The sequence below is a fragment of the Trichomycterus rosablanca genome, chromosome 15 (genome assembly GCF_030014385.1).
Source record: "Trichomycterus rosablanca isolate fTriRos1 chromosome 15, fTriRos1.hap1, whole genome shotgun sequence".
Lineage (NCBI taxonomy): Eukaryota > Metazoa > Chordata > Actinopteri > Siluriformes > Trichomycteridae > Trichomycterus > Trichomycterus rosablanca.
In genome coordinates this window covers 5,723,215-5,750,218 of record NC_086002.1, presented here as the reverse complement: position 1 = coordinate 5,750,218, position 27,004 = coordinate 5,723,215, and the positions used below count along the sequence as shown (strand labels likewise).

General features: G+C 39.0%; 1 protein-coding gene across 1 annotated transcript; it reads right to left on the bottom strand.

Moving 5' to 3' along the window:
• Positions 1–705: 705 nt before the first annotated feature.
• si:dkey-121b10.7 (heparan sulfate glucosamine 3-O-sulfotransferase 3B1) lies at positions 706–27,004 on the bottom strand. The gene is made up of 2 exons (XM_063009858.1): positions 26,571–27,004; positions 706–1,324 (listed from the first exon to the last, which is right to left on the bottom strand). The coding sequence occupies exons 1-2, from the start codon at positions 27,002–27,004 to the stop codon at positions 706–708; spliced, it is 1,053 nt and encodes a 350-aa protein (XP_062865928.1).

Here is a 27,004-nt window from a genome sequence, read left to right as displayed (position 1 = left end):
TAAGGAATAGTTTTACATCCATCCCTCATTAAAGTCGGGTGTAATTAATTTAATTTTAAATAGTATTTTTCAAAATCCCAGTCAGAAACTTAACAAAATGTGTTGATTTCCCATTTAGGCTTAAATATTTTTAAAAGGGATATTTCGTGTGATATTGGGGTAATAATCAAATTCCAATAGCTTTATAGACGAGGTTCAGCAGAATACTCACTTAAAAAGTAAATATTAAATGCACTATTCCGATTGTATTTAACACCATATTTAGAGTACCTTTTAAGCCGCATAAAAACTGTGTGGTCCAACCAGCCCAGTGGCACAGCCAAGACTCAAATTCAGGTCTTTGTAAAAAAGATGGTTTAGATTTTTACAGCTGAGGTAAAGACAGGTTAAATTAAAGCAAGTCTTGTTAAATGTGTTTTTATGTGTGATATTGACATCTACAGTATAAACCAACAAACAGATAAACAGCCTGCTTCACCCTGTATGATTACACTGGAACTTATAATAATAATAAAAGTTAATAATAATAATCTGTTAAGAATTTCCCCAAAACATCACCAGTATTCTTTGTCACAGACAAAAGTCAATGATTGAAGCATTTTAAACTTCACAGCCTTGCTTAAAGGTCCTACAGTTTTAGTTTGTCTGTTATAGGACTTGGCCCCACAACCTTTCTGGGGAAAAGCACTTCGCCTTGATAATACTTCATTCCCAGCCAAAATCCTGGCCAGTCATCTGATAGAACTTGAGATTGAAGGGTCTGTAAAAGTCTCTGAGTCTGTACAGTACCTCAGGTGGTATGTGAGGATGAGCTCTGCCTTTCGATTTGCCCAGGCACCTCGGCCTGCTGCTTCCCTCGGGTTTCTTTAAACATGGAAAGCCTTTAGTCTGGTTAAAGTAGAAGTGCTTGTTTGTGACTAGCCTCTTCAAGCCGAGAAAGTCCTGCACTCGCTCCATCTCGCTCGCCGGGTCTGTCACAAGTCTCTCCCCACTCACAAAGAGCAACCGTGACAAAGGAAAGTACCGAAGCCAGTTTTCTAGATGCTTGGCATAGATGCCAATGCGCACAGCACTCCATGAAGTGTCAATCAGACCTGTGGTGGAGTTTTTGAAGACCAGGTTCTGGAAGGATGGAAGTCCAGGGTTTTTTGAGAGAGTCTGGGTATAGTCTGAGACAGCCCGGGTGACTGGATCTCGCACCACCACGATCAGTTTGGTGTTATGGTTCATGGTGAAGATGCGGCGAGGGGCCTCTCTGGTTACGAAGTAGCTTGGTGTCTTCTCCATGGTGATCTGACCCTCCAGAGTACGTGGCATCAGATTCCTTAAACACAGGAAATGCAGAACATGTAGCATGTGAGTTAGCCATCATTCTTGAAGTTATTGGTGATTTCACTCTTATAGCTTCTCTATTTTAATCCAATTTCATCAGCTATTCTGATTATTAGAAATTTATGACGTGTCATGGAAAAATATGGTGAGATGATAAATAAAAGCAAAGATTATAGTTGACTGGATTGCAGAATTTATTGGCACAGCCATGAGTTCCTCCAGCAGTGTCTCTGGACAAGAACCCAGAAAAGATGCTTTGGCTATCTCTTTATACTACTCTGGTTACATTGTAGTATAGTCTCTGCTTAGGCACAATATAACTAAGACTTCGAGACATAAAACAGCATACTACTAAAGTAATATTAAGCATAAAATTTAATTTCTTTCATAACAGACGTTCTAAAAAAAAAACATGTTTATTAGCAATTAGTTAAGCTTGGTTTGGCTCTGTCACTATTCCCAACTTTTTGAATAATTTAAACTCTTACCATGTGTTCTGAATTTTTAGTTTAATAAAAATATAAATCACATGTTGTCCTTGTCAAAATAAATCTAACAAACATTTTTAATGAAGTCCGTTCTGGAGTTATTGAATTATATTTCAATAATACAAAGCCTTGAAATTACATAAACATGGACATTTCTATATTAAACAACCTCGTGAAGTGAACGTTGGCCAGCGTGAGCAGTCAGGAATAAAATGTCTGGCTGGTTTAAAGAGAAAAACCTCAAAACCTTAAAAATCTCTTTGCTGTAATTTCCTGTGGGATTTCCTCCAAAGTACTTCTAAATGGTTTCTCCAAGCTCCTGTGTAAACGTATTTTAGAACAGTTCTGGTAGACTTTTCTCATGGCGTCTGAGTGCTGAAAGCTGTTCTCAGAGCAGCCAACATGTATTTACAACCACTAAGCTTCTGAAATGCACTGCAGGCTACGAGTCTCTCATATAGATTGGGAGGGATGTATCACCACAGACATCTACCCTCTCTGTAGATTTTACAAACTATAGTTGTGAACAGGGCTTAAATAAATATGATTGATAATTGCAAAACAAAAGCAACCAGCTTGCACAGCAGTAACTTACACTAGCCCACTACCGCTGGAGGTTCGAATCCCAGCAATGCTACTGGCCAATTGGGTGTCTACATACAGACATGATTGGCTATGTCTATGTCTGTATTGGCCATGATGGATTGGCATCCTGTTTGGGGTGTGTTACTGCAATGCGCCCCATAATTCTGGGGAAGCCGTACCACTGCGACAACGACCAGGATGAAGCAGTGATAAAACATGAAAGTGAAATGAAATTGCACAACTTAATACACATCATATATGTACACATCCATGCAACCCATTTCAGCCAAACAGTTAATAATAAATGTGTAAAATCAATCAGACAGCTAATGGTAACAGTGAGACATGCCTTATCACCCAACATCAGTTTCTGACCACACTAATGCTCTGACTGAATGGAAGCAAATCGCTATAGTTGTAGTTTTCAAATTGCTTCCAAAAGAGTCAAAGCTATTCTAATTGGGATGCTATTGTATTGGGATGGAGGACCATCTTCATATAAATGGCCTGTTTCCAGAGGTGAAGTTTGGATGCTGTGCGTCCACATGTTTTTGCTATATAGCATTTTATATGTAGTGTGTTGTCTCTTAGCTGTCACAAATGAAAAACATCTTTAAAACCAATTTTATTTGGTCTGTAAATCATGAGTGCCCAAAGTCCTCCACAATAACACAAAATTTTTCATCCAGTATATTTTCATTCATTGCTTTATCCTGGTCAGGGTCGTGGCAGGTATGTTTCCATGAGAAAACACTGGACGCTATGCAGAAATACCCTGGACAGGGCACCAATCCATCGCAGGGCTTTGGTCAATGCCCTTCTCAGACACAGCAAGTTGCATCTGCATAGACGCCCGACCGACCGGCCAACAAACGTTTTTTTTTTTGAGGAAGTCCCAAAAGACATTCTGATTCCACTGCCACATACTAAATCCCAGCACTGCATGTCATTGTTTCCATTATGAACATGTGCACCAGATTAGTTTCTGGTTGGGCACTTTGATTGTGGCGAGTCTGGTTTTTTCTCTCTTCATCTTTAATAATTTGCAGCTTTAACCAGCATGTCATTACCACACAGTTTAAACAGAGTATTGCTGAGCTCTTATATAAATTTAATTCTATGTGAAACCTCAACTTTGGCCTGGTCCACATTAATGTGGATATGTTTAAAATTCCATTTTATAATAGATTTAGATGGGTTGTGATGGTCTGTGGATGCTCAGTATAGTCGTTTGTCTGTAATGTCTGTGTTAACCTGTGTTGTTGTATATGGAAAACTCTTCCGGTCTGGTTTTCCGGATGTGGTACTCTTTTTCTGGAAACCCTGCCAGCATTGTTGAACTGTTCGACAGTCACAACAGACGTCACCCCTTTCTGAAGTGGGCTCTATGTTGGGCCAGTTTTTGGGGTGGTGTGCCATTCGCACGGGACATGATTCTGTAAAGACTGAGCCTATGATCAGTCAACGAATCCTCTATTTATACCAAATCATGATTCCTCACAGGTTACCAGTTTACCTGCTTATTGTACATTCTATACAATTCTGCTTATCCAATTAGGGTCGTGGGGGGGGGGGGGGGGGGGGGGGGGGGGGGGGGGGTGTGCTGGAGCCTATACCAGCTTTTCAATGGGCGCAAGGCACACAGTAACACCCTGGACGGGGTGCCAGTCTATCGCAGGGCAGACACACACACACACACACACACACATACACACACCCATTCACTATAGGGCGATACCGTGTCTCCAGTTAACCTGACTGCATGTTTTTAGACTGTGGGAGGAAACCGGAGGTCCCGGAGGAAACCCACACAGACACGGGGAGAACATGCAAACTCCACACAGAAAGGACCTGGACCACCCCACCTGAGGATCGAACCCAGGACCTTCTTGCTGTGAGGCGACCGCGCCATCCTCAGCCAAAACATTAGAAGTCATTTAGCTAAATGTTTCGTAGTTACATAAAGTTCTTGGTTTATTGCATTTTACAAAATGTCACAATGTTTTTGCAAAAGGGGTTTTGTACATCAACAAATGTAAAACAATAAAGTACATGATTTGTTTTTAATTACTTCCTGGCAAAAGTGACTCACAGCCCCAGATTTACGAATAACCAGGTTTGTTTGGCTGCATATATATAAAAATGGATTAAAATAATACATGTAAATGGTTATTTTGAATTAACATAAAGGTCAAAATGAATTTTAATATGACTGTTTTGATAGATGTGACATTGCCTCAGGTCAAAAATGTATGTCAAGTACTGTATATTAGATGTCACATGATCAAAATATGAAGTAAACATTTGAACGTTAACAATTTTGTTGTTGTTTACAAGGTCCACACAGATCTGTTATATATAAAGAAAAATATTCAATTTGGCATTTTTGAAGCAATGTAGGGTGGCTAAGTGTGTAGCACTGTTGCCTCACAGCAAGAAGGTCCTGGGTTTGATCCCCAGGCGGGGCAGTGCAGGTCCTTTCTGTGCGGAGTTGGCATGTTCTTCCCGTGTCTGCGTGGGTTTCCTCCCACAGTCCAAAAACATGCAGTCAAGTTAATTGGAGGCACTGAATTGCCCTATAGGTGAATGGGTGTGTGTATGTGTGTGTCTGTGTGTGTCTGCCCTGCAATGGACTGGCGCCCCGTCCAGGGTGTTACTGTGTGCCTTGCGCCCATTGAAAAGCTGGGATAGGCTCCAGCACCCAACGACCCTAATTGGATAAGCGGTTAAGATAGTGAGTGAGTGAGTGAGAGAGTGAAGCAGTGTAATATTGGCTTTATTAGCTGATTAGCAAATACGTTCATGGTTTGAACTGCACTGGTGCTAATCACAACTTAGCTGGAAGTTACTTCAAAGTCTAAGATTAAATTAAAACACTTTTTTGATACAAACTTTGTGTCTAAATACACACAGACGGTACATTTTTAAGATTGCATGGTTAATGGGTTCACATTATTGTTTTTAACCCAGTGTCCAGAGATCTAGCTCTGTTTGGCTGAGTGTGCACATGTCTAAGTGCATGTTTAACTTAGTGTAATCAAGCTAATGGAAGCCATGGTGTTGTTAGCCTTGTCCACTGACATCATGTTTACACTGAGTAAAGGTGGTCTGTAATCAGTGAATAGTCTGCACATTCTGCCAGCACTGGAAAAAGGGCCCATGTAGTCCCCCGTCCCTCCTCTTCATCTTTAAAGCTAAAATACCAGTGATAAAAATCCTCTGCCAGAGTTTTCCACCTTCACAAAATAACCTTTTATTACCTAGCTACTTCTAACGCTAAGTCTGTTAAATTCTTGTTATATGCATGACTTCTGTTTATCAAGCATCTACAGCTGCTAGCGTGATGGAAATGGTAGCAACTGTGCTGTTTGTTTTGATCACACCTTTTGTAGCGTCCGCAGTTAGCAACTGGGTTGAGAATGCTAATCTTCACTAATGCTACGCAGATGTGTACACCAGATTGAATCCTGATGGCTAGCTTTCTACTTGCTAGCCAAGAGCTATGTAGGTGGCCTTGCAAAATGAGTATGCGGTTATTGAGAAGAAGCTCATTAGTGGACAGTAGCCAGAATAAATGCAAATAATATTTTTACATGGGCGAGTCTGCTGGAATCATTCTACATCACCTGGAAATACAGCTCTTACATTTACAATAATCACACTTAGATTTAAAGCAGGTGTTTTTATTCAAAGTGACTTGAAGTTGCAACTTATACAATGCAAGTAACTGAGGTTTAAGGGCCTTGCTTAGGGGCCCAACCTTGGTAACTTGGCAACAGTGGGGCTTGAATCAGTGACCTTCTGATCAATAATCCAAATCCAGTACTTTAGCCTGTAAGCTACCACTGCCTTTAAGCACCTTCATCTTAATTTTGGGTTCTTTTAATTCATGATTTAAACAAATGACTCAATATTGACCATCTATTCTAAAGAGCAAAATAATTTGAAAGTAAAATGCCTGTAGACTTTTAACCCATGTTTCAGACTCGAATAGCTGTGGTTCACTTTAAGTGGACTTGGGTGTGGACTGAGTCATGTGGTAAAGTCATTCACTGGTCATATATCAAATTACACCGATGAGGCATAACATTATGACCACTAATATTGTGTTGGTCCCCCTTTTGCTGCCAAAACAGCCCTGCAACTGTGATGCACTGTGTATTCTGACACCTTTCTATCAGAACCAGCAATTAACATCTTCAGCAGTTTGAGCTACAGTAGCTCATCTGTTGGATTGGACCACATGGGCCAGCCTTCACTCCCCACGTGCATCAATGAGCTTTGGCCGCCCATTACCCTGTCGCCGGTTTTCCACTGTTCCTTCCTTGGACCACTCTGACCCAGTCTTCTAACCATCACAATTTGGCCCTTCTGCTTCTTTCTGCACATAATTCTGCTTCCAGATTTATAACAGTAAGGTGTAAAATGCTGAAATAAATAAATAGATTTAGGGTGCAAAAAGTAACTAAAAGATTTAGGGATTAAGGATTTGCAAAACGGCATTAAACAAAACTCAAAACATAATTGCATTTATTTAAGGAATAATATTAACTAACATCCATCACCTTTGTAAAATGTTTTTTTTGGTTAACGGCCATCTAAGAAAATTCCAGTAAAATGAAAAGCCTGAAATGTGTTGCTAGGCCATTTCAGAGGTTCTAGGACTCCACGGAACCACAGTGAGGGTCATTGCCAAATTCGTATTCCAAATAAGGAAATACTGGAACTGTGGTAAACAGTAGTGATATATACATGCTTAAATTTTCTCAAGGGTTGAGTGTGTACTGATCCATGAACTAAAAATGCAATCATGTTATGATTATTGATTATTGAAAATCAATAACTGATACATAACTGATATAGCATGTTTTATTTAGATGTAGCCAGTTAGATTTTTGAGCTTTTCTGTGACATATAATGTAAAATAAATCTGTCCAAACCAAACCCAGAACTGCTAGTGAGTGCAGATCAAGTATTCAAAGCCCTTACAGTTTAACTACTGGTTATGTGATTAAAATCAACCTGTGCTGTGCTAAGTAAATGGACACAACTTTTACATCATCAGATCACTTTTCATTTCTCAGTTAACTCAGAGGCTGTACAGCAAAACCAGGCCTGACAGACTTGTTTTTAATGTATAGGGTTTTTTTCTTTCCTTTTTATCAGAGGAACTGATCCAGACGCCACACCCCTGAACGTCTGATGCAGTGTGCAGTGCCACAGCATGGTCTCCCAGAAATCTGTACCACATCTGGGGTAATAGGCTTTAGACAGAAAACAACTGAGAACAGAAAGAGAGCTGGTAGAAAGAAAGTCTGAAATACGGGCATCTTTAGCAAGAACAAGATTTTGGCATAGGGTCTTCACTTAGGAAAATGCATCAGTTTGAGCATATCAACCCAACTAAAATAAGTTTATAGACTCTGTTTCTTACACAGTTTCAAGTATTAGCTAATTACTTACATTCGATAACATAAATCACACACTATTATAAAATATTTTTAGTTTTTATTGTAAGTAATCCATTTTATTTTCTGAAAAACAGAAATGCTAGCAGGTCAAAAGCACCTCCTCTGCTTCTGATCTGGAATGTACCATCTCAATGATCCACAGTCTTCCTCATTGTCTGGTTAAAAACCACCCAAAAGCCTCTAAAGTAGGTCAGGTAAACACATGATGAGCCTAAGTGCTCTCTAAAATGTAAGTGAATGCAGGAGGACAAGAGTTTGTCATTAAAAAGGCAAATTGAAGCTTCTGAAGATTGTGAGAAGCAATTAAGAGTCAGCTGGAAGGGCAACAAGGAAGGGCAATAAAATGATATGTATAGGCAGTACAGGTTGTGTTTACTTACTGAACTAACTGTAAGGGTTGTGAGTTACAGGTTGTGTTTACTTACTAGTTATGGACATACACAGTAAAAAAAAAACCCTGCAAAACGGTATAATAATTCCAGGAGAAGCTTAACACAAAGTGCTCCGTCAGCACAGTAATATGTGCTGTAAATTTGAGCTTAGTCTTGGAAAGAGCATTAGAAAGATTATGATGGGCAATAAACTCGTAACACTGGTCATTTAACGTAAGTCTCTGGATGTGTCATCAGTCCACGGCAGACTTTACATCAGCTTTAATGACAGTGTGTGTGTGCTTTACATTCCAGCAACTAGAAGCAGAGAGATTGGAAAGACACACAGCAAATACACTACATACTGTATATCTCAAAATATTTAATATATTTATGATTAACTAATACTTAACATGGGGAAAACAAACAGTTTGCAATTTTATTTACTTACAGGCTTTACTAGGAACTGCAAAAACAACTTCTGTATGTTTCTATTAGGAGAGGTAAAACAATGTAAAGTGGATATACACCAATCAGGGATAACATTATGACCACCTTCCGAATATTGTGTTGGTCCCCCTTTTGCTGTCAAAACAGCCCTGACCCGTCGAGGCATGGAGTCTGACACCTTTCTATCAGAACCAGCATTAACTTCTTTAGCAATCTGAGCTACAGTCGCTCGTCTGTTGGATCAGACCACACGGGCCAGCCTTCGCTCCCCACATGCATCAGTGAGTTTTGGCCACCCATGACCCTGTCGCCGGTTTACCACTGTTCCTACCTCTTTTGATAGATACTGACCACTGCAAACCGGGAACACCCCACAAGAGCTGCAGTTTTGGAGATGCTCTGGCCCAGTCCTCTAGCCATCACAATTTGGCCCTCGTCAAACTCTCTCAATCCTTACACTTGTCTATTTTTCCTGCTTCTAACATCAACTCTGAAGATAAAATGTGAATTTGCTGCCTAATATATCCCACCCACTAACAGTTGCCGTGATGAAGAGATAATCAGTGTTATTCACTTCACCTGTCTGTGGTCATAATGTTATGCCTAGTAGGTGTATGTAAATAAATTTAGGACCAGCAGTGGGCTGGTATTAATCTGATGCTTGTTTTGCCAGTGTGGCTGTGATTTTTTAAACTTTTTAACTCAACATTTGAGACATTAAGAAGCATAAATAATTCAGCTTTATTAAATATCACCAAGTATTAAACTACAATAAAGTTTTGCAAATAAAATATATAGAGACATAAAGGTCAGTGCTGAGTTGCTTGTAGCGTGTCCTGCCTGCTGTGTGTCATAGAAAGCACACATTACAGATTTCAAAACTACACTAGATCTTACTATATTTAGATTTAATGATCTGGGTTTTTTCCTCAGTAATTCCACAAATGTGCCAAATTATGCGTGAGCCAGGCCTCGAGATTTGGACATGCACAATCCAATTAAAAACCTGACTGGTTCCTAGTAAAAATGAATATTATATAACTACACAAATAATACAAATTTAATCCAATTTTAAAACAACAACATTTTAGATTACATCAATGTTATACAGCTAATGAATTACTACAGTTAAGGGGTTTTGTAAGAGTTCACCAGTCTTCATGCCCTCTTTTTACTCAGGTTGGTTACCAGAGAACAACACAAAAACACTGTAACACAAAAAGCAAACTCAAAACAAGCATGTTCTTGCCTGTTTTTGTCATTTTTGTGCAATTAATATGGATGGATTCTCTGCAATACTTTTACTACTATTACTAAATTTAAAAAAAAAAACACCTTATTTGGGTACTTGAGACTGGCATCCTATCACAAAACTAATATAATAAAGCCAGAATAAACACTAACAAATAACTGTATAAAAGCATACATTGTTCATAATGTTGGTGTGTATGCAATATCTGAGCCACTTTTTACCACCAGTTTTCCTATCTTATGGGAAAATCAGTAGTCACCAGCTCCAGTGCTGCTCTGTGACTGCTCTGTCTGAGCTCCTGTGTGTTTGTGGGCGTTTTGGAAGGAAACACTTGGGTTATCACTGAAATCTCAGCAGTGACCTCGACAGGAAGCACCATGCCCTAAAAGTTGCTACAAACAGGAGGTTAACATCAGTATTGGGTAATTGCAACAATCTAATATCTAATTAGATGTCCCTAGGAAGGACGTCCTGTCAGTGCTTCCTCTGTCATCTTTATTTCCTTTGTCTACCCAGAGCTCCTAATCACTTCATTTAAAAGCAGTTAGAGAAACAGCACAATTACACAATTTATGCCCAACATGTACTTTTAGACATAACATTATGACCACCTCCTTGTTTCTACACTTACTGTCCATTTTATCAGCTCCACTTACCATAAAGAAGCACTTTGTAGTTAGCCTGCTTTCACCCTGTTCTTCAATGGTCAGGACCCCCACAGGACCCCCACAGAGCAGGTTTTATTTAGGTGGTGGATCATTCTCAGCACTGCAGTGACACTGACATGGTGGTGGTGTGTTAGTGTGTGTTGTGCTGGTATGAGTGGATCAGACACAGCAGCGCGGATGGAGTTTTTAAACACCTTACTGTCACTGCTGGACTGAAAATTGTCCACCAACCAAAAACATCCAGCCAACAGCGCCCCGTGGGCAGCATCCTGTGACCAGCTAATAAATTACTATAGTTAAGGGGTTTCGTAGGAGTTCACCAGTCTTCATGCCCTCTTTTCTACGGTGGCCGAGAAGTGCAAAACAAATTTACATTTCAGAAAACAAAATTACAAAAAAACAAAAACAAATTTACAACAAAAGCAAAAACAAATTTACAAGTGCTCGGGTACCCAGTGTTTGTAAATTTGTTTTGGCATATGTAAAAGTGTTTCAGCACTTGTAAATTTATTTTCGGCATATGTAATTTTGTTTTCTAAAATGTATATTTGTTTTGCACTTCCCGGCCGCACATATTTGACGGAAAAGGCAGGGACAATAAACCGGAAGTGCGTGTTGCTTACCTGCTGTCAATCAAACTGTTTCTCAGCGATAAAGTGAACGGAGTTTGTGATGGTGACGATAAACAAGGTTTTGTCTAGTTTGTGGAAATCATTTTATCCAGTTGACCCGCTATTGTTTTTCTTGTGGAAAGTTTTGTGCAGATGTTTAGACGTGGCGTGTGCATCTCTATCTACCGTCCGCTCTTCTAAACATCTAAGGAATTCCCACAAGAACAACAAAAGCGAAATAATGAAAATAATTAACACAAAATGGACAAAACATTGTTTATTAGGGACGGAACATTTGATACCGAGGCTTTAAAACTTGTTTCACTTTTGTAACACTGGACTCAGTGTATCGGAGTTTATATTAAAGCAGCATGTGCGGGACTGATGAAGCTTTGTGCTGTGTTTTATCTCACTCACTATATAAGAGACAATCAAACCAGGGTTACCCACCGTCCTGTAACATACACAATCCTTCTTTATCTGGACACTAAACACCGCGTTCAGTACTGAACTGATACAGGACGCTTTGTTCCGTATTTTTATCAGTGGGAGACTGAGGGAATTATATTAAGTAGTGTTCACTTTTATTCTTAGTAACGGTGTGTGTGCGCTGGTTATAGCAGCAGGGGGGGACCTTACACAGTCATGAGAACAAAGGTTTTATTTATGGTGTTTAACATTTATTATTTTCATTCTTTATAATAATAAGTCAGAACCATATTTTAGGCAAAACAACGCACTCCGCCCACTGTGCTACACATACAGCGGTTTATTAAACAGGTTATGTCACGTTACTAAGAATAAAAGTGAACACTATTTAATATAATGAATTAAGCAGCAGTTTCCTTCTGTTTCATACACCACACCGTCTCCCATTGATAAAAATACGGAACAAAGCGTCCTGTATCAGTTCAGTACTGAACGCGGCGTTTGGTCTCCAGATAAAGAAGGATTGTGTATGTTACAGGACGGTGGGTAACCCTGGTTTGATTGTCTCTTATATAGTGAGTGAGATAAAACACAGCACAAAGCTTCATCAGTCCCGCACATGCTGCTTTAATATAAACTCCGATACACTGAGTCCAGTGTTACAAAAGTGAAACAAGTTTTAAAGCCTCGGTATCAAATGTTCCGTCCCTAATAAACAATGTTTTGTCCATTTTGTGTTAATTATTTTCATTATTTCGCTTTTGTTGTTCTTGTGGGAATTCCTTAGATGTTTAGAAGAGCGGACGGTAAATAGAGATGCACACGCCACGTCTAAACATCTGCACAAAACTTTCCACAAGAAAAACAATAGCGGGTCAACTGGATAAAATGATTTCCACAAACTAGACAAAACCTTGTTTATCGTCACCATCACAAACTCCGTTCACTTTATCGCTGAGAAACAGTTTGATTGACAGCAGGTAAGCAACACGCACTTCCGGTTTATTGTCCCTGCCTTTTCCGTCAAATATGTGCGGCCGGGAAGTGCAAAACAAATATACATTTTAGAAAACAAAATTACATATGCCGAAAATAAATTTACAAGTGCTGAAACACTTTTACATATGCCAAAACAAATTTACAAACACTGGGTACCCGAGCACTTGTAAATTTGTTTTTGCTTTTGTTGTAAATTTGTTTTTGTTTTTTTGTAATTTTGTTTTCTGAAATGTAAATTTGTTTTGCACTTCTCGGCCACCGTACTTTTCACTCAGTTTGGCTAACAGAGAACTCTGTAGCACAAAAAGGAAACTCAAAACAAGCATGTTCTTGCCTGTTTTTTGTCATTTTTGTGCAATTATTATGGATGGATTCTCTGCAATACTAAATTTAAAAAACACCTAATTTGGGTACTTGGGTCAGTCAGGGCTTGAGACTGGCATCATATAACAAAACTAATATATTAAAACCAGAATAAACACTAATAATTAACTGTACAAAAGCACACATTGTTCATAATGATGGTGTGTATGCAATATCTGAGCCACTGAGAATAGTCCACCAACCAAAAACATCCAGCCAACAGCGCCCTGTGGGCAGCGTCCTGTGACCACTGATGAAGGTCTAGAAGATGACCAACTCAAACAGCAGTAATAGATGAGCGATCGTCTTTGACTTTACATCTACAAGGTGGACCAACTAGGTAGGAGTGTCTAATAGAGTGGATAGTGAGTGGACACAGTATTTAAAAACTCCAGCAGTGCTGCTGTGTCTGATCCACTCATACCAGCACAACACACACTAACACACCACCACCATGTCAGTGTCACTGCAGTGCTGAGAATAATCCACCACCTAAATAATACCTGCTCTGTGGTGGTCCTGTGGGGGTCCTGACCATTGAAGAACAGAGTGAAAGCAGGTTAAAAAAGTATGCAGAGAAACAGATGGACTACAGTCAGTAATTGTAGAACTACAAAGTGCTTCTATATGGTAAGTGGAGCTGATAAAATGGACGGTGAGTGTAGAAACAAGGAGGTGGTTTTAAAGTTATGGCTGATCAGTGTATATGCTGGTAAGTCAGCAGCAAAATAACAGTATTAACTTGTTTAAAACATTAGTGCAAATACTTAACTACCCTGCTTAAACCTGTTATAACCTACCAGCTACTCCAGCATAAAGCCAGTGCATACCACACTGCTTTAAAAATAATAATGATAATAAAATTTTAAAATAAAAATGAAAAATCAAGCCTGCTGATCAGTGATGGTAGAAGTCTGGTAGCTGGTTGAGCTAACAAGCTACTGAGAGTAGCCACTAATGCAGGAAGCAGGTTAAAAACTAAATAAAATAATACTTGTGTATGTTGATGTGGGAGTGTGATGCCACCAAGATCTTTAAGGAACTCACAGAAATCATTGTTTTAAAACTGACAAAACCACCCCTTAAAAATCATCTTCCCCTGATGTTTAAGTTTAAGCACAAAACCAAACTTTCTACTGGGAATAAGAACAAATCTAGATCATCCAATATACAAAATTACCAGTAGGTAGGCCTTTATTATCTGTTTACAGGGGTGAGATTAAATTCACTGTGTAGACAATATTTACAGATGCAATACTATACAAAATTCTAACATATTTCTAGCTTAGAAAAATTCCTCAGCATTTTTCTAAGCTGCTCGTTTTAATTAGCAAATGCAGACCACACAGAATTCCTAACTGACTTAGTATGGTAAACTGTAATGAAATAATAAAAGTGGACTGAAGGAAAGCACTTCTGTGGCCTGGGCTAACAGCCCACCCCTGGAGACTTGTCCTTGGAAGGCTCAGCTTTAAGTACTTTATTCAGACTGTATCCTGCATCTTCTCAAGGATAAGTTTTATTACTTGGTGTAGATTCGGTGTGTGTGTTCGGGTGTGTGCTTTATGTGTACGGTATATGTGGGGAAGCAAAAGGTATGCTATAATTCATTATTAACTGCAACATAATACAACATGTTAAAAACCTGAATTAAAGTTATATTGAAGGTGGCAGCTTTCTGATACGCTAGCCCACCACAGAGTCTCAGATAGAGTTCTAGTCTTGGTGGTACCACCGGTTGGGCCGGAAGCTCAGCAGACACAGCTAGAATCCCAGATGGGTAATTACTTAATATCTGGTTAAATAGTTGTAGAATACAGAGAAGCATGGTTCTGATGTTGGTCAAGAAACCCTCAACTGATGTACCAGTTCAATTAAAAGCTCTGTGCAGGACACTGGAGTTTCTTTAAAACAAAGTTTTTCTTCATGTATTTATAAGGCTTGCTTTGTACACAGTCATGCTGGAACAGGAAAGTGCCTTCCCTAAAGTGTTACTGCAAAACTTAAAGCATAGAATTTACTTTATATTATTGATTTATAAAATCTGATAGTAACTGTTAAGGCTAAAACATATCAATTCAAACACCTTAACCGCTAGGCAGTTGGACTAGTAATCAGAAGGTTGCTGGTTCAAGCCCCAGCACTGCCAGGTTGCTGCTGTTGGGCCCTTGAGCAAGGCTCTTAACCCACAATTGCTCAGACTGTATACTGTCACGCAACTGTAAGTCGCTTTGGATAAAGGCGTCTGCTAAATGCCGAAAAAGTCAATTTAAATGTAAATGTGTCCTAATGCTTCACACACAGCGACTTATAAATATGAAATTGTATGTGTATAAACATGAACACAGATATGTTTAAAAAATAAAAATTAATAGTTAAAAAGTATCCAGACACCCCACATTAATAACATTAAAAATGTGGTGCAAAGCTATCATTGCTAATTACAGCAAGATTGGTGTAATTACATTGTTCTGTTTTGATCCATTTATCGAGCAAAACTGTCTTTAATTTTCTAACATTACTAGGGTACTTCTGATGGACTTGCAATTTTCTGAATCCTTTAAACATATTTTAGCAATTTGGCTTAGATTGAAAAGAAAAAAGTCCAGGCAAGGACATTTACCTTCTATATAAAAACCTTGATATATGTTAGCTTTCTGTTTGTTGAATGGAAACACTACATGCAAGGTTCAAAACAAAAGATTCTCATTACCTTAAACCTCAACTTCATTAACTAAATAGAGGTTTGTGAGATTTATTTCAGAGCCAGAAACTAGCCACACACTTATGTATCCAGATATGTAGTATGAATCATTCGGGAACTTCTGCCCTTCACAGTGATTTCCTAATAAAGCTGTGACCACATTATAAACTTAATTACAAGCACCAAGCTGGCTGAGCTTTTCAGGGCCTACAGGACGGTTCACACAGGTGTGTTCCAGAAGGACGCGGAAAGAGATGTTCTCACACCTTTTGTTTCTATTTTGTAAGACCCTGAAAAAGAAACATATTGGTGTAGGGAGGGGGGGGGGGGGGGCGTGAAGACCATATATAGTAAGTGTTGAGAATAATGTATAATTGCTTGTGTAGTTCTTGCACATGCAGGCGACACCGACACACACAAAATAGGTGATGAAGACGTGTTAATGAGGTTCTGTGTGCTGTTTATTCTCAAGATTTACAATAAGTGTGGGTCTACAACAAAAGCCATACAGCCAGCCAGCTGTAAAATTCAAATAGAAAGTTTTCTTTTAATAATTCCAAACACGAGCAAGAATTTTCGTCTTTGAGACAGAACATGAAGCCTCGCACCATTACTGGATGTTCTAGGTTTACATTAAACCATTAAGATAGGCTGTGCTGTGTATTGTAGCTTTCGTTTATTCTATCATTCAATTTATAAGTGTAATTTAATGACTGCCATGAAAATGTGGCATTTAAAAAAAAAAAATCCATGAAATCTGAGATTTTTTTTTTAAATGAGGTCTATGAAAAAAAGCACATTTTCCCATGAATTCAATAGGGTCCTAGTGATAAGTGTTTAACTATTTATCCTTGGTGTATATAGGGAAGTTATTATTATTATGCTAGTGAGCAGCCAGGGTGTAGATAGCACCAAAATTTGTATTTGTGATAGTATTGCATAAAATAAACAACAATTACAATTTATGTACGTAGAAAAACTCCTTTGTTACACTAGACACGCCTGATCGTTGTTATTGTCAAATGTGGAGTTAGCAAGACGTAAAATAAATTGCAAAAATTAGAATACACAATATTAGGGAGCTCATGTGGCTTAATGGTAGCCATGCTTCTGGCAAGAGCAGTGCCTGAGTTCTGGGGTTCGAATCCTAGGCTGGGCTCACAAATACAGAAGATGCCTGGTGTTACATGAACCCAGCCACTGTGGTGGACAAATCAGTGTATTATAAGTGTTTTGCAGACTACAAAAAGGGCTTCATAAAAGTAGCTTATGAAATAATAAATGAATGTACGTAGCAGAGAGGTGTACCTAATAAAGTGCTTGTTAGGTGTAGGTCTCTGTGCTCTGAATACCAATGTGCACAAATGTGGCATTATTTCATGCTCTCAACTCTAAATATAACTCAAAATCTTCTTAGAATTAATTTTAGTCAACCAACATTGGGCCATTTCTTAATCTTGCTAATGTTATTTGACATTTGTCATGTGTAACTGTAAAACTACCCTGTGTAAACAACAACAAACAAGAGGTTAATATTTTTTATGACTCAAGATTGTGCTCAATAAAATTCGCCTGACTGGTATCGCAGTGTAATGGAGTCTGAAGGAGTATTGACAAGTCATCAATCTTTGAACGGCAATGAGGGAGACATGATGAAAGAAAATCATCTTTTTTTCCACCTCAGCATCTATAAGCCTGATCAGTCAATGATGAATTTTATGTTAGGAACTCTTACTGGCAATCGATACTATGGCACATTAGAGACGTGTACAAGGGCGTAAGAAAAAAATGCTGGCTAATCACTACACTTAAATATAGTCCCGAAATATTGTTGACATTGCTTCTAATGATTGAGTTCAGGTGTTTTAGCCACACCCATTGGTAACAGGTAATAAATCAATCATATAAAATAAATGATATGCTTGCTTTGTTGTAACAGTTTGGAATGTGCCGATTTGGGTATGTGGACCAACGAATGTTGGCACAGTGGGTAGTGCTTTTGCCTCGCAGCAAGAAGGGCTTGGGTTGATCCCTTTCTGTGTGGAGTTTGCATGTTCTCCCTGTGTCCACATAAGATTCCTCCCACAAATACGAAGACATGCAGTCAGATTAATTGGAGTCACTATAATTGCCTTATGTGTGAGTGTGTTTGTGTTTGGACTGGCAACCTCTACGGAGTGTTTCCTGCCATTCGCACAATAATTCAGACCCACCATGACCCTGACCAGGTTAAATCGGTGGTAAAACAAGCAATTTGATGCATGATTGTTGATTTTTACATTAGATGATACATCGATACATCGATAACTCCCCCTGAATCAACACGTTACGCTCTAGTGCTCACCCATGAGGAATATTCATCTTGTGCTTGGATCAGCATTAAAAGATTTTTGTCATGTTGTGTAGTGTAATACGATAAAGAATCATTCAGAGTGAAGGTTGGTTAACTGATGACGTGTCAAAACATTGATCACTTGTTTGACTCTGGGTTTTTCTCCACATTGAAAATCAATATTCAGCCACAGACAGTGAATCATGTCACCTTGTATAACGTAAACCCACAATCACTGTGCAATAACCCTCCAGACAAAAGTATGTGGACCCCTGACCATGAGCTTGTTTAATATCCCAGCACATGTCTTTGTTATTTAATATACTTCCAGTGCATATTTTCTTTACATTTATGCAAGTAAGGGTTAAATTTTTGGAAATTTGTAGTTTCAGATATCATAAAGTATGTATTTATAAGCATAAACAAAAATGTGCCAAATTGTTCTTGATAATTTAAGATTCTGATGGTTATTCAGAATATACCTATTAACCATAGGTGACATGAATAATGTTGCCTGGTAATGTGTGGAACAGATTCTAAACCATATTATGGCTCTTGAGGGAACGTAGAAATTGCTGATGTGGCCTGGACAGAAATTGAGTTTGACACCTCTGCCTTAAGCACTCAAGCTTGCTGGGTCTATTAAAACTTTCAAATCTATTAAAACTTTCAGAGGTTATCAATAATTTTGTCCAAGCTACACTAGAACAGCATTGTAGAACAGACAAGAAGTCAACTCTTTTGAAAAATGTTACTTTTAGGTGATAAAATTGGTAATTAAAATACATTTGGAAGCAACCAAGATTTCTGTCCATGCTTGTATGCACTTTTGTTGCTAAATAAAATGTCAAATTAAATATCTATATAAGATATCAAATACTTTTCCTCACTCTGTATTTATACAGCCTGTTAAAATGTACACATTCTCCTAGTCAATTTGTAGTATTAGTAGTAGTTATCAGGGACAGTTGTAGCATAGTGGTTAAGGTACTGGACTAGTTGTCCAAAGGTTGCTGGTTCAAGCCCCATCATTGCCAGGTTGCCACTGTTGGGCCCCTGAGCAAGGCCCTTAACCCTCAATTGCTTAGACAATATGCTGTCACAGTACTGTAAGTCGCTCTGGGTAAAAGTGTCTGCTAAATGCCGAAAATGTAAATGTCCATTCCTTTTTTTAGGGGTTTAATGTGACCTGTTCAGAAATAAGAGATCATTTCCAATCCTACATAGTTTATGGGAATACGTACATTTCTTCAGTATTTATCATATAAAAAATTCACTGTAATAAGTCTTCTGTTATCAGATTCTAATTATCAAAAGACAATGACAAACCCTGTAGTTTTTAATGACCAATTACCTTAGTGTAGCATAAACATGGTCAACAGCTGATACGTGAGGCTATTCCTGTCAACAAGACTGAATATGTACGGTGTAATTACGTGTCACCAGCAAACAGCATAATAAAGTCAAGTGGACAGGGATCAATGTGCAGCTGAAGAGCACGCTGAATCGATCTGGAACTTTTATACCTGATAGGAATTTATGGAGTCGTGAAAACACAGAAGATGAGAAGCTTTATTGCCATGGCTGGTGGTAAGGCAGAGAAACAATGACAGGGATAGCTCAGTCCAAAACAGAGGACTACTTTGAGGTATCTAGTACTAAATATCACTTGTCTTGTCTTGTTAGAAATTGACAAGCTGTTCCAGTCCCAATTTATAATATTCTAACAAAAAATATGGCTCTTTCCTATCTCACGATTACACTCCAGTACAGTACCGTACATACAAAGTGTACAAAGCAACATTCATTCATCTTTAGTAGCTTCTTCATTCTGATCAGAGTCACGGTGGACCTGGTGGCACCAAGAAACACTGAGTGTAAGGCAGGAATCCACTTTGTACATGGTGCCAATCTATCTTAATACACCTCACACACACATTCACTTACACTTACAGACAATTTAGTAAACCTGACCAGAGGAGAAGTTTAAACCCAGGTTTTCAGAACCTGTGTGCCATCAATTTAATATACAACAATCAAAACTTTCATACAGTCCTATCATCACAAGTCCCCAGAAAAAGGTAAATATTTGCCATCTTCACACTCACACACTGAGTGACCACTTCCTTTATCCTGCAGTAAACTGACAAACACTTTCATCTTTCATCACTAACCCCAATTTCCAGCTGGCAAGCTAAACACCAGACCTGTCATTAAACACACATGTACACACACACACACACCCAAACAATGTCACCGCTGTTGACAGGTCTGGCGTCTGGTTATGGACCCTACACCAACCGGTGATGACACGCTGTATATACATGAGTGTGTGGCGCTGTTGCACAAGGTCAATGTACCAGAAAGAAAAACACACACGTCTTTTCTCACTTACTCGAGCTCATGATTACAGTACAGGCTAAATATTCGTATTCTTATTGATCTCGGTGCACGTCTGTCTGATTACACTAAGACATTTCTGGTGAGAGATGGAGAGAGACAAAGAGAAAGAGCTGCACAATACGGTCAAAAGTATGTAGACAGCTTACAATGTGCATGTTAAACAGCCCATTCCAAATCCATGGGCATAAATATATAGTCCCCCCCCTTTTGCCATGGCATTCCACAAGTAGGATTTGTGCCCATTTAGCATTTGAGGATTCAGGTACTGATGTTTAATGAGAAGGCCTGGTCTGTCCAATTTAGTCCAAAGGTGTTCAAAAGATTTAGTCTTTGTGCAGGCCAATGGAGTTCCAACCATTTATTTACATCGCTTTGTGCGCAGGGGACAGTCAAGCTGGGATAGGAAAGGACCTTTCCCAAACTGTTGCCAAAAATGGAAACATGACATAGTATAGATATATGCTATAGTTAGATCAAAACATGGTGAAAGAATAAGAAAGAGAGAGAGAAAGAGATACGGGTTGAGAGAGAGGGAGGGAGGGAGGGAGAGGGAGACAAGGAAGTCAATAAACAGGTCTTTTATATTGGCAGCCGTCTGAATGTCTTGCCAATGAGACAGTGCTCTAAGCTCTGAAGGGTATTGGCGAGGGATATTAATGAACCCTCCAGAGTGACAGGAGACGAACCGAGTCAATGATCAATGACATACACAAACAGTGCAGACGCACTAGAGCCTGACACACATTTACATGAGCCGCAGCAAACATTAGTGCCAGATGTGAATGGCTGGCAAATTAAATTCAAAGGACAAAAAAAACATGAATAAACTGCCATGTTTGTATACACTGATGAGCCAAAACATTAGGACCACCCCGCCCAAATCCTGTTTTCTTTAAGATCATGTAGACAGACAGACGTGTGGATGGTGTAACCAAGGAAGAAATGTAGGACAATTCACCGTGCAACGTACAAAAGCAAAAGGGCCTAATGGCAATGTCCAACTCCTTTAGATGTCTTGGCAAGGCAGAGCTAATTTAATATCATATAAGGCATGTGGTCCTAATGTTTTGGCTCATCTGCACAAACATAGTTTTGTTTTGTAATAATCTGTTCAAGAATTAGTTCGTTGCATAGCTTTTAATACAGCATTGCTTCATTTTTGGGTTGTTGTTTTTCCCCAATTCACTGTGTTTTCTTTTTAGGTTCAAATCCCTGTCTTAGACACGTGTCTCAGCTGTGTCCGCTGAGAGCCAGACCTGGCCGATAGCACCTTAAAGATTCAAACTCGGGTCTCGGCAGTGGTGGGCTGGGTAATGAGACTGCTGCACCACCTGAGCGTCCCTAAAATGTGATTGATTCTTAATTTGTAGTGCAATCACATAATAATGTTTTTTAATTTATTTATTATTTAGAACACCTTAAAACAATCAATTGTAGATATAATTTAATAATAGGTAGATTTATATCAGGCCTGTGGCTTCTCTTTGGCTTTTGGGTATGAGGGCACCAAAGCGATTTACAATAGTGACCACAACAATGCAAGCAAATGAGAATAAAGAGCCTTAGTCATGGGATCAACACTGGCAACTTGGTGATAATAGGGCTTGAACCAGCATCCTTTTAATAATTAGTTCACCATTTATGGTTAGATTTAAAGATAAATAATAAACTTGGACACAATTACATGCATGTGAAGTCCATGAACCACATACATCTTTTTCTGTTAAAGACCCTGAATGCTTCGTCCTTGCTGCCTATAGGTTGTTACAGAGACTATAATAATAAACCCAGAATAATTAGGGTTTAGCTTGAAGACTGCACCTTTTAAAAGCACCACTTTACTCGACAGTGGTAAAACCAGCAGGTTTAGGATCCAAGTCCTAGCCACCAGTGCATGGTCACCCAGCAAGCTTGAGTGCTTAAGGCAGAGGTGTCAAACTCAATTTCTGTCCAGGCCACATCAGCAATTTCTACGTTCCCTCAAGAGCCATAATATGGTTTAGAATCTGTTCCACACATTAACAGGCAACATTATTCATGTCACCTATGGTTAAGCAAAATGTGAAATAATTTTTAGGGAAAAGGGTTAACACACGCAATACACAATACAATCTAATGTAGCAAATCAGTTTGTTGCATTCATTCATACTGAGAAGAAGAAGCGTAACAGGTACTGTGGGTGCCAAAAAGGTCATGGGACCCAGAGTCACTTTGGCATGTTATCCCCATGTTTTTGTCTAGTAATCCGGAACCCTTGACCTCTTAAAACATATATGAGATGTAAACATAAAGATTTATATATTATTTAAAAGTTCTATTGGATTAAAGCTGGAAATAAAGGTAAAAAACCAGGGTCATGAGTTCCACATGTGATACCCAATGATAGACAAAGGTACTCTGATAAAAGTTGTAGTATGATTTAGTTGTTTCATTTAGAAAGAACAGAGTAGTATGTTCTTTTAACAATAAAATCTAAAAACACTAGTGCAAAGTATTGTATTTTGCCTTTTTCTAGAATTTAATACAATGTTTTATTATAAATAATCAGGAATGTCAATGATTAACTCGTTAACTGTTAATTGACAAGTCAGGGTTTGATTAATGCTGTTGGGGAAAATTTTACAGTCATTTAAATTCATTTTCTTAAGCTGACACTTGTTTCCAATTGAAAGGGGTGCTAAAGATCACTGCAGAGTAAGAGTGCTAATTTAAAATGCACCCTCACCCACCCCCAGTGAGCATGTACCAACTCTGCTTTCAGAATCATTCTGAGGTTTTAATCCATGCATTTATATATAAAACTATTACACATAAAAACGGTGGAGCTGTTTTTGTATGAGTCTGACTGCATGTCAAACTCTGCACATGCGGATCTGAGTGTAACGTTTTTGACTAAAACCTTGTGGATATTTTGCATCATGTTCCACTATGCAACACTCTGGTTATCATCTCATAATACTACACAAAATTTGTCAAAACAAGCTTTAATATCAAGTACATCGCTATTCTTTGATTAGCATGCTTAGCTCAATCTTGTATAATCTACATTAGTTCTGCTCACTGTGTTTATGTTTATCTTACTGTTGTACATTACTGCCACGTTCACTGTTGAGCTATTTTATGTCAATAATACATGTGACTTGTTGCTATATGTTTCATATACATATATACGCTTTGCTTGTCAGTTATCGGTTAACCACCGACTGATGATGGCCTGTGAGCAGCTCTTCCAACAACGTTGAATCTTGAAACACTGCTACACCTAATACACCCAAACCAGAACAACACACACTAGCATGTCATTCCCACGCTACTGTCACGGCAGTACTGAGAATGATTCAGCACTTAAATATCATCTGGTCTGAAGTTCCCACTAACATGCCTGAAGTCCAGCTGTCTCTTGCTTCAGCTAAGGGGAGTGTTCATGACTCCACAATACAAAAGACACTAGGCAAAATAGGATTATGGGGCAGCACTGCAAAAACCACTGCTAAATCAGAGCTCATCTGCAACTGGTTGGTCACCAAACTTTGTGGCATAATGTTTAATGAACAAATTTAACATTGAAAACTTTGGACAACAAGAGTCCCAAACATGAAACAAACACTGCAATTCATAGTAGTGATATTAAACCAACACTCAGACATGGTTGTGGTATTGTGATTTTGTGTAACATTTCACATCACATCAGAAGAGTACTTGGTGAATTAAAATCATATGTCCATAAGCTAAAGCTAAGGCGTTTGTGAATTACGCATTAAAACAATGATACAAAATACAAAAGCAAATTTAAATTTTAACAAAATTACTTTTTGGAAAGCTCTGGCAAGACCTGAAACAAGCAGTTCATGCCTAAAAACCTGGCAGTGTGGTATATATAACAAGTTAAGTGGGTGTCATGTATCTTTCTACCTTAAATAAAAGACAAACATCTAATTGTGTTGCATTTTTACTGAAATCACTTGGTCTGACAAATATGCAATATGGTCTTTATTATCTTCATTTTCCCAAAAAAGAAGACTGGACTCGACTAGATGGTTTGGATGCTTCAACTAAGCACTAGCCTAATGGCAGCATTTTAAACTAGCCATTGCACAAACTGTGACCAAATTATAGACATGTCGCAGTAATTACAGGGTCACTGAAGGAAGAGAACACATCAGATAGTTCGTTTAGCCATCACTCTGAGCATGATATGAGCTTCAGCATGTTTCTCACTAACCGAGTGATTCAGAGAAACAACCACAGGCCTGCAGATCCTCACATGAAGGCTCTACTAAGAGTTTCTCTATAATTTTCCACTATACCACTCAGTGCGGGTGGTATAATCATGTTCTGAGGAAAGGATGAGCTACTTTATAATGTATTTATGCAAACCTACTTTGCCGTTGGTCTTGTATTGCCTTTATGTTGCCTAAAAGGTTGCCAGAGCCCAACTAGACATGAAGAATTTTAATGCCTTTGAACTTGTTGGTGAATACTTTTGAGAGGCAGCAAAGAAGACAAATAAATGGATCCCCAACCAAACCAAACCTCTCACTGGAAGCCCAGAACTCTAAACTGAAGCTCTTTTATTAAAGACCTTTTATATAAATGTCATTATTAGAAATGAAAGAGTAACAGAGAAAAGAAGAGGACGGCCAGCAACAGGATGGATGATACAATTTGAGGAATAATGATCAAGACAAGGCAAGTTTATTTCTATAGCACCTTTCATACACAGTGGCAATTTAAAGTGCTTTACATAAGGTCCTTAGACTGTCTGCATGGATCAGTGGTGTCTTTGGTGCTGGGAATAAAACTGTCACCTTAAGCTAAAAGGAAATTACATGGATCACACTGTTCTCAGTCAAGCAGGCTTTACATTTACAACTGGCGCCTTATACATTAAATAAATTTTGTTGCTGATCACATGACCAAAGGAAAAAGGCAGAAGCAGAGGCATCTTTGTGTGCTTTTCAGTGTTTATTGGTAGTTCTTAATCACATTTAACCATCTAGACATATATAGTTCATATTTGCGTAAGATGGCAATATAGGTTTTTTTTGCCTGACCTTGGCAAGAGACCACTGTTCCATATAGTTGATATTATAGAACTTTCTGCACCATCGAATTAATAATCGTAGGCGCTGTATGTATTTTGACTGAGCAAATGTCTACAAAAAAATCTGAAACTCAAACTGTCACCTTATGCTGGTGTTCTCAGAAAGAACAAAGAAAAAAGCAGTAGCAGAGAGATCTTTGTGTGCTTTTCAGTGTTTGTTGGTGGTTCTTAAATCACATGTAACCATCTACACATAGTTGATATTTGCGTAAGATGGCAATATAGGTTTTCTGACTGACCTTGGCAAGATACCACTGTTCCACGTAGTTGTTCTATGAGTGCAGTCAAACTCTCCCTATTGCTTATAATCAATAACAAGGAATTATAAATGATATTATAGAACTCTCTGCACCATCGAATTAATAATCGTAGGCTGTGTATGTATTTTGACTGAGCAGGTGTCTACAAACAAAGAAAAAGAACTAATTCCCCAAAAAACTGTCAAGGTGGAGCGGTCCGGTTCCTTTCTGTGTGGAGTTTGCATGTTCTCCTCGTGTCTGCGTGGGTTTCCTCCGGAGCTTCGGTTTCCTCCCACAGTCCAAAGACATGCAGTCAGGTTAATTGAAGATACAAAATTGTCCATGACTGTGTGTGACATTAAACTTGTTTGTTTGTTTGTTTATTAGGATTTTAACGTCATATTTTACACTTTGTGAATATAATTCACAAAATTACATTGAACACAGTCATGGACAATTTTGTATCTCCAGTTCACCTCACTTGCATGTTTTTGGACTGTGGGAGGAAACGCATGCGGACACGGGGAGAACATGCAAACTTTACACAGATAGGACCTGGACCGTCCCACCTGGGGATCGAACCCAGGACCTTCTTGCTGTGAGGCGACAGCGCTACCCACTTATCCACCGTGACATCAAACTTGTGAACTGATGAATCTTGTGTAATGAGTAACTACCGTTCCTGACATAAATGTAACCAAAGTGTAAAACATGACGTTAAAATCCTAATAAATAAGTAAACTGCTGTAAATGTGATAAATGCACGCACCTGTACCAGTCCAGTCCTTTATGATAGAATCGATCGAAAAAGTGCGGCTCCGCTCCCACCGCCCTGACGTCAGGATGCACGCGCAGGAACTCGAGCAGCGCGCGCGTCCCCCCTTTCTTCACCCCGATTATGATAGCCTGAGGAAACTCTCTGTTCCCGAAACTGTCCCACACCGACAGGTTAGTGGTGTCTCCCGAAAAGTGTCTCCTGTCCTGCACAGCTGGAGAGTCCGCGCGGCTGGACGCGTTTCGCTCGCGCGTGGACAGCTCGGTCAAAGCCGGTCTGCGCTCGCGCAGCGGCAGCGGGTTGAGATCACAGTATCCGGTCAGACAGTAGAAGACATAGGTGATGATGATGAGCATGGTGAAGAAGACGGGCACTCTGGAGGGAGACTTCAGCTGCAACAAGTTCAACCCTGTCGCCCAACATCCCAT

Coding starts and splice junctions, on each gene's coding strand:
- si:dkey-121b10.7 (XM_063009858.1), bottom strand. CDS start 27,004: ATGGGATGTTGGGCGACAGGGTTGAACTTGTTGCAGCTGAAGTCTCCC. Junction 1,325..26,570: donor AAAGGACTGGACTGGTACAG/GTGCGTGCATTT, acceptor CCTGTGTTTAAG/GAATCTGATGCCACGTACTC.